The sequence below is a fragment of the Paramormyrops kingsleyae genome, chromosome 14 (genome assembly GCF_048594095.1).
Source record: "Paramormyrops kingsleyae isolate MSU_618 chromosome 14, PKINGS_0.4, whole genome shotgun sequence".
NCBI lineage: Eukaryota > Metazoa > Chordata > Actinopteri > Osteoglossiformes > Mormyridae > Paramormyrops > Paramormyrops kingsleyae.
Genome location: NC_132810.1, coordinates 22,731,809 through 22,744,645, shown reverse-complemented (window position 1 = coordinate 22,744,645; position 12,837 = coordinate 22,731,809). Strand labels below are relative to the sequence as shown.

Genomic DNA, 12,837 nt, shown 5'->3' with positions numbered 1-12,837 from the left:
TACTTGAGTTCTTTGAGGAAGCTACAAGTGAAATTGATCACAAAAAGGCCTACGATGTGATCTACTTAGATTTCCAGAAGGCCTTTGATGTTGTCCCCCACAAACGGCTTTTGCTAAAGCTCAAAGCTGCAGGGATTTTAGGAACTGTGGCAGCTTGGATCGAAAACTGGTTAACTGACAGGAAGCAGCGAGTAGTTATTAGAGGCACAATATCACATTGGGCCTGCGTTCATAGTGGGGTACCACAGGGTTCAATTTTAGGATCACTATTGTTCCTAATTTACATTAATGATATTGACACCAATACACACAGTAAACTGGTTAAATTTGCAGACGACACCAAGGTGGGTGGTGTAGCAGATACTGATCTAGCAGCAGAGCGGCTACAAAGGGATCTGGATTTAATTAACGACTGGGCTGATACTTGGCAGATGAAATTTAACACAGATAAATGTAAGGTAATCCATGCAGGGAACAGAAATATAAAGTACAGATATTTTATAGGTTCCACTGAAATAAAGGTAGCTGATTATGAGAAAGATCTTGGTGTGTATGTTGATGCTTCCATGTCTCACTCTCGCCAGTGTGGGGAAGCAATAAAAAAGGCCAATAGAATGTTGGGTTATATCTCTAGGTGTGTGGAGTTTAGGTCAAGGGAGGTGATGTTACATTTATATAATTCCTTGGTAAGACCCCACCTAGAATATTGTGTGCAGGTTTGGTCACCATACCTTAAGAAGGACATTGCTGCCTTAGAAAAGGTGCAACGGAGGGCTACGAGAATGATTCCTGGTCTTAGAGGAATGTCTTATGAGGAGAGGTTAGCTGAGTTGAATCTGTTTAGCCTTGAGCAAAGGAGACTAAGGGGGGACATGATCCAGGTATATAAGATTCTAACGGGTCCATAAGTGGAATTTAGCGGGAGAACATTTTAAAACAAATTTGAGGAAGCACTTCTTTACACAGCGTGTAGTTAGAGTATGGAATAGTCTTCCTACTATAGTGTAGCGGAAGCTAAAACCCTGGGTTCCTTTAAATCAGAGCTAGATAAGATTTTAACAACTCTAAGCTATTAGTTAATTTCTCCCCAAATGAGCTTGATGGGTCGAATGGCCCCCTCTCATTTGTAAATTTCTTATGTTCTTATGTTCTTAATTCAGGAAATAAATATAAAATTATTGGTTTCATTTCACTTTGGATGTGGATCTGTATGAGATCAGTATGAGATCTCATGTGAACACAAGCATATTTATTTGTGAAGTATTTAACACAGTAAGTCCTCTGTTACAAATAACCTAATTTTTTAGACATCTAAAAGGGTTAATAATGCATGTTTTCAACCAAAACTTTCACTCATTTCATACAGTAAAATCTAAATTTTCTTTTAATTTTACATGTTCTGTTTTTCACTTATATAACTATACCTATCAAATCAGTTTCATTCAGCAACTCTGTAACTCAACTTTCATCAGTAAAATATAGCTGCCACTTTTTAAAAAAAATGTGTATGTAAATCTGCATTCACACGAGTGCGAATTTTCTGACCTCATGCATTGTTCTATTGACTGCTATTTTTGCAAATAGGGTGTTAATTTCTAATATTTGAGAACATACAAAATACAAAGTGCATTGTTTTGTATTGTTTCTGTAATTTTCATGTGTGTGTTGTCGTCTGTATGACATGTTCCTTATCTTAAAGACTTAAAGTCTGAGAATCTCCCAGGCTTGCTCCAGACACCTGGAGGCTTTCTGCAGATTTAAGCATTGCGCTTCAGATCAGGCCAATAGATTCTCAAACAGAAGCGAGTCTTGAGACTTCCTTCAGCTGCTGACTCCTCGTGGCTTTGGGCGTGCCCCTGTCCTGTAGGATTATCTCTGACAGATTGTGCCTGTCTACCCTCTGAAATAAGGGTTAAGTGAGCTTTCCAACCATCTGGTGCTGGGATTCAGTTCCTATTGCAGTGCTAAGATTAAAGCTGTGCCAGTTTGCTGGAAAACATCTTGATGAGGTCTTGTACAAAATTCTGTCTTTTTCCATTTTCCAACTCCCTTATTATTATAAATATTGCGTAACAGTGATGGTACTCCGTGAAAGAACTGAAAATCTCATACAGATGACTGTTTAAAGATGAAAGAAAATGGAGATAATGACAAGGAAATGGAGACATCAAAGAAGGACTCGAAATTAACTTCAATGTCTTTTCTGACGTATTATTTGAATAATTATGGGAATTTTGCCACCCTTCTTAATGGAAATGATGCCTTACACTCCTCATATTAATTAACTGTTAAATTGTTTTTTTTCTTTAACAAAGAAAGGGTGGCAGCTATGGATTTATGCTCGGTATTACAGGTGTGAGAGGTAAGCACATCTATGAAACCAACATTTGTTTAGTTTACTAATTGTGTTATTATACCTTAAGATGTTTAGATCGATCATATAAGCGCATTCTTACTTAACCTACAAATGTTAAAAAGACATAGTTGAGTCAAAGAGGGTTTACCATTAATTACATCTGCATTTTAATTTGAATTAATGCATTTTGTGGCTGTTAGTTCCAGTACAGCTGAGTCTGAAAACTAATTTTTTAATGCTTGTGTTTTAGTTTTTTGTTTATTTGTAATGCAGTTTTACTGATTGTGTCTTATTTAGTAAATTATTTTTACGTGAAATTCAAATTATGTATGAAACTGTTAAAATACTTCACGCTAAAGGTAATGGAAAGGTAAAGCTTGTGGGAGTTTTATAAAGGTAACCTCTTTTTTCTGTAATTCTCTGGATAAAAGAAATTAACGTTGCAGACAAAATCTCATGAGAGTTTATACTTAATGAGATGTATGACCTTTTTTTGGGATTTTAACTTTTTAGTAAAAAATGAATACTAGGAAAAGTGAAAACCATGGTTTTTAGCTATATATCATGTAGCTAAAGACACTGGTATGGAATGTTATTCAATTATAAGATAAAACTGAGCACCCCAGTTAGTAGTAGTGTCAAAGCTTAGAGCATCACTCTGTGTTCTAATTCACTGTCTGCCTAAGGGGGCAAGTTCTGTGTTGTGAGCATCAGTCAAGGCCTAAAGTCAGTGCCAAGTATGGAGTCATTCGAGAGCCGTGGTGATGCCATCCTCACGCCTTCAATCTGTCACATGGGCTTTATATCAATGGGTGTCACACGCAAGAAGCTGAGATGGCAGAGTGCCGTACAGCACATCATTGACCAGCAGGAGCCAAACCAGCAAGCGGGACCAGAGCGTGGCCGCAAGATCATCATCACCGACGCCCATGTCAAGGACATCAAGCAGGAGATCTGCAGCAAGGCGTCATGGGGCGGTGGGCTGCCCAAGTGGCGTTCCTCTGTGGCTCATGTCCACCCAGTCCAAGATCACCATGACTCCAGATTGTGGGAGTTTTACTTACACAAAAATGTTCTGCGGGAAGAAGGAAAAAATGGTTGGTTCAGATAGATAACCAATCAGATTGTAAAGGAGGTGGGTCCATGACATCTGACCCAGACACCATCCATGACATGTTCCTGTCCACTCTGCAGAACACATTCAAGCGCTGCGACCCTCTACCACTGCTATTTCACCGACAGAGAGCTTCCCTGGTGTTCACCAATGTCATTGACATTTTCACCAAGCTCCACATTGTCGCCCTTTACTTGGCCATAGCACTTGAGACGGTGGACCTCACGTGGGGAAGGCTGGCTGGGCTCTTCATGGGCCTGGGAGGAGCGCTCTGCTCCCTGGTCCTGACCTACAAAGAGGACACATGTCCGTCGTACCTGCTCAGTGTAGGGCTGGCCCTTTGGCTCTCCCAGACCGTGCAGGTGCCGAGTGGATTGGTGTGGGGGCTGGAAAGGCACCAGTCCTGGAATGCACTCTTCATCCCCTTCACGACATATACCTTGCTCCAACTGCTTCTGTACTGGGTGCCTCACCTGCACCCTTCAACTCCTGGTGGAGGCCATGCAGGATTACAATGAAGCCTTACTGCTCAGAAGAGTGATGGTTTCTCTTACGGCAGTTTTTTAGACATTACATGCACATTTCTGGAAGACAGTTGAACCAGTTTTTCTCAGGCTGGTAATTTGATCTATATATTTCAGACATTGGCAAAGCCAACTCCCCAGTAGCAGGGTGGTGTTATGGTGTGGTACTGATGCTTCACATTTCTCGGGGTGGGGGGGGGGGGGGTTCAAGTTTACATCCTGGCTCAAAATGTGTGGATGTGCATGTTTTTGTCACAGGGATTCCTTTTTGGTTCTCTGCTTTACCCCCACACTACTGTTAACTGGAGATTCCTAGTGGTTTATTGATGTGTGTATGAATGGTATGTGACTGTTCCCAGTCCTTGGTTATTCCTTTATGCCAGTAGCTTTCAGGATATGCTCCCAATCTCTGAATCCCTACATAGGTCAAGCACATCAAAGGGTAAAGATTTACTAGCTGATTACTATGTCTAATTATTTAATGTTTTTAATGTCTAATTATTTAATGTATTTAATGTTTTTTAAGCACACAAAATGGGAATTGATAATGAATTAAATCCAGTAGCCATGTCTAAGGTAAGCTGTCTTTTCATCAAAGAATAATTTGGTTGGACATTAAGTATGTACTGTAATGAAGTTGCATTGGATAGACAGCTTGGATGGATGTATCCATCTATAGACAGCATGTGCTCACTTCCCCAGCCATTACTGAAGGGATTCTGTACATGGGCATGAAAACAGCAGGCCTGTTCATCCACTGCCTGTCAGGCAGTGCCCAGAGGCAGGCCTTCCTGGAAACATGGCGCGGCATTGAAGGTCACCTCAAGTTAGAGAGGGAGATCCACAGATAGGTTAGGGCATATGTTTCCTGTGGTCGCCTGGCTCTCTAGACACACAGGTCTAATATCTACACTCCAATAAAAGGATTATATAACAAGAATTAATTAATTTAATCATAGTCATTATGTATCTTGGGATTTTAATCTCCCTTGGAGCAGTGGGCTTGAATGATTTTGCAAGTGCTTATGTTTTAAATTTTGTACAGTGATAATTTCCTCTGTAATTAACTCTATTTATTTTGTCACGCAATATTGCCAGGTTTTGGTGAATGCTTTTCCAAAACTTGTGAAGTTCAATAAGAGATGAATGACTACATATCCGCTCTGATAACAGGACGGCTGCAGTTAAATTTGTGGAATGGAGGGTTTAATAACTGCCTTGCAACCAGTGTGTTAGAATACTGCCCATGATTTGTCGTGATAAATACAGAGAAGTTTACAAAGTCAAAATTGAGAAAAGTCGGCATGTTTGAAAGTAACTGATATCTATCTGGATATCTGTGCTCCACAGGAACGCTTGTTGTTATCTAACCCGCCTCGCTTTGTTGCCTTGGAGATGATAGCGGACATGAGCACTTTAGACAACAAAATACTGACCCAGCAGTTCCACAAGGTCTGCATTCATCAGTTAATGGATGTAAGGTTCGCAAACAGCCAGACTAGCACACGGAACATAAAATGCTCTACTGTAAACAGCTTCAAAATAGCGTGTTGCTTTTCCATGGTGATCTTCCTATATGTCCTTCAGCATCAAGAGCTTGTGATCACACTGAGTGAGCTGTTTGACGCTTTGTTCACCTGGTAGAGGTATGAATCCAGTGACTAGACGGATTCATCAGCACGAGTACACCCAGTGAGTCACTGCACCTAGAGCTGGTGACCCGTAGGTTACCAGTTCAAGAGACAACAAAATACTGCCCAGCTGGGTACATGACGTAAATCAAATAGCAAGGTTGAGCTAAAAATTGGAAGCTATGTAAATCACTTTAGACTTCATAAATACTGAAGGATGCTGGTGACTTTTGGCTTATATTTCCTATTTGTTTTCAAGCTGGTTTTGAGGTATATGAACACAGACGGAGGCCAAAAGAAATGTTGTCATTCTGGTATAGATGGATGCATTTGCTTTTCAATTAGTTAGCAGATGCTAGAACCCCAGCAAACTCACGCATGTCACTGCGTGGACATGAGCCTAGCCATGATCGGCACCATACAGTTAGCTTGGCTGTCCCAGCGGCCATTCAGCTAGGCCCGGCTCCACCCAATCATCAGCTTGGACCACCCAAGGGGCCAAGCATATGACTATCCAAGTTTTAGCAAATTGCTATTTACAGAGTTTAAATACCCATTGTGAATTTTCAGGTTTCCCATAATTTCACCTGCTTTAGCCACAGGGCAGAGATATTTCCCTGGTCAGCATGTCGTGACCTAAACTCACGGCAAAAGTTGTCAAACGGTTAGGCAGGAGGTAGCTCTCTGCAACCTATTGAAAATTATCTTGTCGGTCAATTTTTGGTTGCAACCCACCAGCCAGGATGTTCATTCACCTGATGCTTTTATCTAGATTCAAGATTCTTTATTTGTCACATGCATAGTTATACAGGTACAACACGCAGTGAAATGTATCCTGAACCGCTCATACTTTGCGCAAATAACAAAGAGACTATAAAATAAATTGAAAATAAATTGTAGAAAGTGTAAACAAAAAAAAGAAAGAAATAACCTATGAATTTACAAGAATGTATATACAAATTACAGGATGAAATACTGTGCAAGAAATGCTTATAGTCAGTTTAAAGTGCAGTGTGCAGTGTCAGCACAGCAGTGTAAGGTTGAACTGATAACCATTTAACACTATGACCGGGACAGTGGCATGTCTTGGTTGAGGAGTCGAATCGCCTGAGGATAGAGTCTCTCCGTCTTAGCCATAATGACACGGAACCTTCTGCCTGTTAGTCATCTAAGGTGACTAACCGAAAAATTAAGAGTTACAACTTGCGTGTGTTTCCTGGGCTCTGAACCTGTAACCTTTGCATTGGTAGCACAATTTTCTACTTGTTGAGCTACTGGATCAGACGAGCAGTGTTCTGCTATTATAATCATGTAATCCCAGTAATTCTGTAGTCCACCCAGGCTTTCAAGGCTGGAGCCAGGCCTACTTTCAGGTAGCTTGGACTGGCAATACACCCATGTTACAGTATCTTAGCACAAATCCTAATGCCCCATATTGTATCATCACATTTCAAAATTATAATATTTTTGCAAATTAATTTTTTTTGTGCATTTCAGCTGTGTGATAGCAGACTTCATCAACTTAGTGGCTCCCCCTAGTGGACTCTTTTATTAAGAGGTGTAAACAATGAACGCATCACTTGCCATAGGCTTCACAATTCATTTAAAACTGCTCAATTTTCATCTGCCAATTACATATACAGTACTGTGCTGCATTGCTTAGTGGCAAGGCAGAATTCCTGGCTTTATGCATAGAATTTTTTTCTTTGATTGGCTCCTCTCAGGTGTGTGAATGGAAAACTGAAGCATGACGTAGACATGCGGATCGGGATTCACTCTGGCTGCTTACTGTGGACTGGGCCTTCAGAAATGGCATTGTGATGCCTGGTCTTGGGGCATTGATGTGGCCAACATGCTAGAGGCAAGTGAGATCCCAGGGTGAGTGTTTTGCTTTTAAAAGCACCTAAGAAGCTATTCCATCTGAAGGCTACATTTTTATAGGCGAGACAAGCCAAACGTTTCCCAAAATGTGATAAGAAGCTGTTATTTTGATATTGTGGGGTCCATTTTTCAAGTTCCCCAAGGATCGGTGCAAGCAATCGAAAATTAAAAATGCCAAAAGTCTCTTATTTAGTTTGGTTACTTATGGTTAAGGTTAGGGCTGGGTAGGAGTTAAGGTCTTCATGTTGTGATTAGAGTTTTCCATATAGAAATGAATGGAGAGTCCCCACAAAGATAAAATTACAAACCCATGTGTGTACGTGTATGTGTGTGTGCATGTGTGTGTGATTACATATACACACTTATATATGTATCATAGTTCTTTAACAGCTTGAAATCTTAGTTGGACAGTATTTTGTTTGGCAGTATTTTATTGTCTCTTGAACTGGTAACCTACGGGTCACCAGCTCTAGGTGCAGTGACTCACTGGGTGTACTCGTGCTGATGAATCCGTCTAGTCACTGGATTCAGTAATATCATTAGTTTTGTATATTGTACAATTAAAACATTTTAGTTAGAAAAACAATGAAGCTATATATTGTTAAAAACAGAATGCATGCCTCACTCTACAATCATTATATTTACAATATAACCATCATGATATCTACAATAAACTCTCCCCTTTGGCACCTGTGTTAATCGTCCATTGTTGTATGATGCAAATGGTCTACGGACATCAAAAAGTTAGGATCCCCTATTAGAAGTTGTATCAAATGAATTTTGCTCTTTATATTGTTTTGTTTTCTTGGTGGTTTTTCATGCTTACCGGGATGGTTGCCATGGTGACATGTGCCATCTTCTGAAGAAGAGCTGCGTTTTGAAGCTTGCAGTCCTACTGCCGGATGCCATCATCTACACCTACATCACTGAGATTTTCTTCCACGTTCTCTTCATCCGTCAGAACCAGCAAAGGCAGCTTCAGAAGTACGCTGTCGCTGAAGAATTGTAACCCCAGTTCCAGCATTGCCCTCCCCTATTTTAGCTATTGTATTTCCATGTATCTTTCTGATATTATTCAATACTGTGATGTTACTGATATTGATCCCTTCACATTGTATCCATAGTTTGACTAAATGTTAACTTTGATATAAATCAACAATGTGCAGGTCACACTACCTCAGAAGAAAGGGTCTTTCCATGCTGCAGATGGCTCTGTCTGTAGTCGTCCACTTCTAAATTAGTTGACAAATCTTATTGGGATCTTCTCCATTTTAATATTTAGTCATGGTTTACTAGGATGTATGTCTTACACAGATTAGCTATGTGAATAAACCAAACACACAATTCAGCAGAATGTTCATGACAAATTTGGCCCACATAGAAACATGTTTCGCCTCTTCTATCTGGCACTTTTTAGCTGGTCAGGCTGGACTTCCTGTGGAGATAGCAAACCCAAGCTGGAGGACATGAGGGGATTGAGGGATCATGATGAGTGTTTACTTCATAACATCCTGCCTGCTCATGTAGCATCACACTTCCTGGAGAGAGTGAGAAATAATGAGGTACACCAATTTTATTGCCATTTCTCTTTTTTGAGCTTGTTCTAGTCAGGCGAAGTTAGCTGGAGATCATGACCGATGTTCTTTCTTTTTCAAAGGATCTGTACTCTCGATCTTATAAAAAGGTAGGAGTTGTGTTTGCTACCATATGAGGATTTACCGACTTATGAACTGAAAGAGATAATCCATCAGGACCTAGACTGTCCACGGCTCCTGAATGAAATTATCACTGACTTTGAAGAGGTGAGCTAAAAGATTTCTTCCACTGGACTTTGAAATTCTGTTGTAATTTCTTTGATCTAGATATTCTAGGAACAGACACACAATGAGGTCCAGCTTCTACCTCCATGTCCAAGTTATGCTGTTAGCCCACATTTATATGATCACACATAAAATAAGAATTTTTTTAAATGTCATTAAATAAATTAACTAAAAGATTTCTTTAAAAAGATATTTTTCATAATTTTTTTAGGATTTGTTTGCTGAGCCTTACATGTATGTATAGTTGTTTTTGCCATTAAGGAATATCTGACTGCAAGCAGATAAACAAATATGTGTGTGACTATTACAGGAATGAAAGTGCTGGTCAATTTTTGTAACAGTCAAAGCTATATAATATTTCATAGAAAAGTATTTTCAAGGATCTATATTTAGTAGCAATTTTAACATTCCATTACCGTGATGAAAAAATATGACCTTGTCAGTCCTCACAGTTGGGTGCAATGTCCTCCAAACAAACTTATTTATAATAATTAATATTATAATTGTGAAAGTCCAATAAGAGAAGTAGCATCCACTGTTTCAACAACAAAATGTTGTCTACCGATTTCCATAGGTATGCACTCTAGTGGCGATTATGTGAAGGTACACTGCCGTCCATACCGAACACTCTCGCCATCTTTTAACAATATGTTAAACTATTAATCTGTGAAACTCCATCAAAGTAACAAACGGTTATGTATCATAACTATACAAATGTTATAATTAAGTGAATTATAGAGTTATATCAATACTTTCTTAATGAATTTTGTACTGACATAATCCTGTACTGAATAGTGGATGAAATTTATATGGATATTAGTACACATGTCATTTATATATAATCCTATATAGATCACAGTACTTAATTACGACATATAGGAAAATTATTGTGATGTAACTAAATAAAAATACATATATTGTTTTGTCCTAGTTGCTCGAGGACTCATATTTTGAAGAAATAGAAAAAATTACAACTATTGACATTTGTTAGATGGCAGCTTCTGGCCAGTCACCAAATATGACAGTGTGCTTATTTTTCTGTAAAACTGACCATTCATTGCCTTACAGGTGCAAAAACCTGATAGCGTCATTGAAGCTCTTAATCCTGTAGGATTATTGTGCTCTTAGAGTTAGTTCCTCAACCTGGTAAGAATTAATAAAATTGTCCATTGTTTATTAGATTATATCAGCCAGTGATAGACATATTATGGCAATTCTACCCACTTTGGATTTAGAAGCTTAATTTGTACCTTTACGACATTGAAGCATCAGATCCCTCACAATCATGTCATTGAAACCCTTCCCGTAATTCAGGCCACTGAGGATGAATGGCATCATCTTTCCCAACTAGTTCTCCTTGCACTGGCTGTGAAGGAAAGTGCTTAAGAAAGTAAACAGCCATTCATTCCTGAAACACCTTCCAGCTGTGTGCTGGTATATCCATTCAGAGTGATATGTGCTGTTAGCTCTTAAGCAGGTTCAAAAGGGCAGTGGGTGCTTTGAACCAAAATTAAAATCGTTCTCAAAAAGCATAAAGTAAAAGGAGCATATACAATTTCCGATGCTGGCTACTGCATGTCAAAACTAGGCCTGGACTGGCCATGTGACATACCAGGCACTTTCCTGGGGGGGGCAATGGGCTGGTGGACCTGCAAAATTCACTTCTCCCCCTCCCTGGCTTGGCAAAATTTATTGTGGGAGACCCCAAAGTCTGCGGCCAATTTTTAAAACATCGGGTTGTTTTTTGAGACGGGTGAGCTAGTTTTAAGCATGGGAATACCTCAGTCATGGGTAGGTCAGGTCTGGAGAATAAAAATCCAGACCAAGATTTTGTTTCCATCAAGCAGTTGAGTACTTTGTGACTGTGACTCTTTATACTCAACTAGTTGGTTGAAACAAAGTATTGGTCTGGATTTTTAGCTCTGTGGACCTGAACTACCCAGCTCTGGTCTCGTTTTCTTCCTCTGCTTTTCATCAACACTTTCCATCAGGGATTTCCCATGGACCTGTGCAGGAGTGAGTGCTCGTACACAAGTCCCCGAGGGGACGAGCAGGATCCTGGCTGAACGTGGCTTCACCATGGAGCTGAGGGGCAACATCTTTGTCAAGGCACTCAGAGGAGGAGATGTGCATACCTATTTGTCAGCAGCTGGGGGAAAATCGTCATGCTACCTGGAGCAGACCACCCATCACGGTAGAACTTGGGGGCAGTCTTCTGCCTAATGTGTGCATGGAACAAAGAGAAACTTCCTTAGGGAGCAGTTCCAGCACTCATCCCATCTAGGAGCCTTTAACCCAGGCATTTGCTCCCCTCAGTAATTTTCACCAACCGGCCGCCGATTATGGACCAAACTGCATGACTGCATGCACCTGATAACACACACAGCCGGGGGGCAGCGAGTGGCTCCGCAGGCTAAGTCTGTGCCTCTAAGTGAGAGGCCTTGGCAGAACAGTCACATATCCATGGGCCCTTTAGTAAGGCCCATAACCCCCAGCTCCAGGGGCACTGCATGTTGACTGAGCCTGTGGTGTGACCCCCCGCCCCCCCCAAGCTATGGAGAGGAAGATGGGGTAGGCAAAGAGAAGAACTCCAGCCTACTTGTACTCATACTTGTGCAAATGGCAAATAAAGGATTTATGAGCAGAGCAGTTGAGAACTTCGCTGTGAACCATGGAAGGTGTTGTTCTTCCAGGAAGTCTTTTTAATACACTCTGAAAATATAACTCTTCAAAACTACTTCCACAAGTGACCTGTGTGTGTCTGTATAGCATATTTTTTGTGTTCTGTAATCATCAGCATATACAACAGCTGCACATGTCAAATAAATAACGTACATGAAGCTCTGTGCTTCCTGAGGTGTGTCTGAAGCGAGGGTGCTGTGTTTGATTCCCGTACATGAAGCTCTGTGCTTCCTGAGGTGTGTCTGAAGCGAGGCTGCTGTGTTTGATTCCTGTACATGAAGCTCTGTGCTTCCTGAGGTGAGTCTGAAGCGAGGCTGCTGTGTTTGATTCCCACCCTGAGCTTGCTGCATACGGTTTATTTGTTTTCACTGTGCTTTAGGTGATTTCCTCCTACAATCCAGAAATTGTCCTTTGCGTTCGAATAGTAGTGTGTGATGGATGGGTTTCTGATCCAGAGTGTTTCTTGCTTTGTCCCATGTGTTTCCTGGGAAATTCTTTGTATTTTGTACTGGGTACTAGAAACTTTTACTGAAGCTGGATTGATTTATTTATTTCTATAATGCAATTAGCCAAGTGAGCCAGAGTTGCCTGTATGTTTTTGTGTATTGCATGAATGAAAGGAAATCAGTAAGATATGGATTCAATTATGTATTTAATATTATTTTGGTACAAGATGAACCACTCAATGGCTGCCCTACAGAGGGCGCTACAGGACACCGTGTCAGTGCAGGACATTCATATGCATCTCTTCTTCAGAAGCTGAATGAATCTGCTCCGTTGGACTGGGCAGAGGAATCTGGTCAAGCTCTGTCCTCCATTCCACAGACCA

The 12,837-nt window shown here is 40.5% G+C and overlaps 1 protein-coding gene across 1 annotated transcript; it reads left to right on the top strand.

Annotated features, from left to right (window-relative positions):
* The first annotated feature begins 3,095 nt into the window (after positions 1–3,095).
* LOC111834726 (adenylate cyclase type 8) lies at positions 3,096–12,622 on the top strand. The gene is given in 20 exon segments (XM_072698975.1): positions 3,096–3,403; positions 3,445–3,921; positions 3,923–4,014; positions 4,703–4,845; positions 5,345–5,470; positions 5,978–6,048; positions 7,350–7,406; positions 7,408–7,503; positions 7,933–7,954; positions 8,268–8,370; positions 8,373–8,490; positions 8,673–8,730; positions 8,924–8,949; positions 8,951–9,068; positions 9,164–9,228; positions 9,230–9,308; positions 10,258–10,350; positions 10,641–10,704; positions 11,076–11,079; positions 11,318–12,622. Coding segments are annotated over 20 exon segments (2,352 nt in total). The 3' UTR covers positions 11,550–12,622.
* Positions 12,623–12,837: the final 215 nt, after the last annotated feature.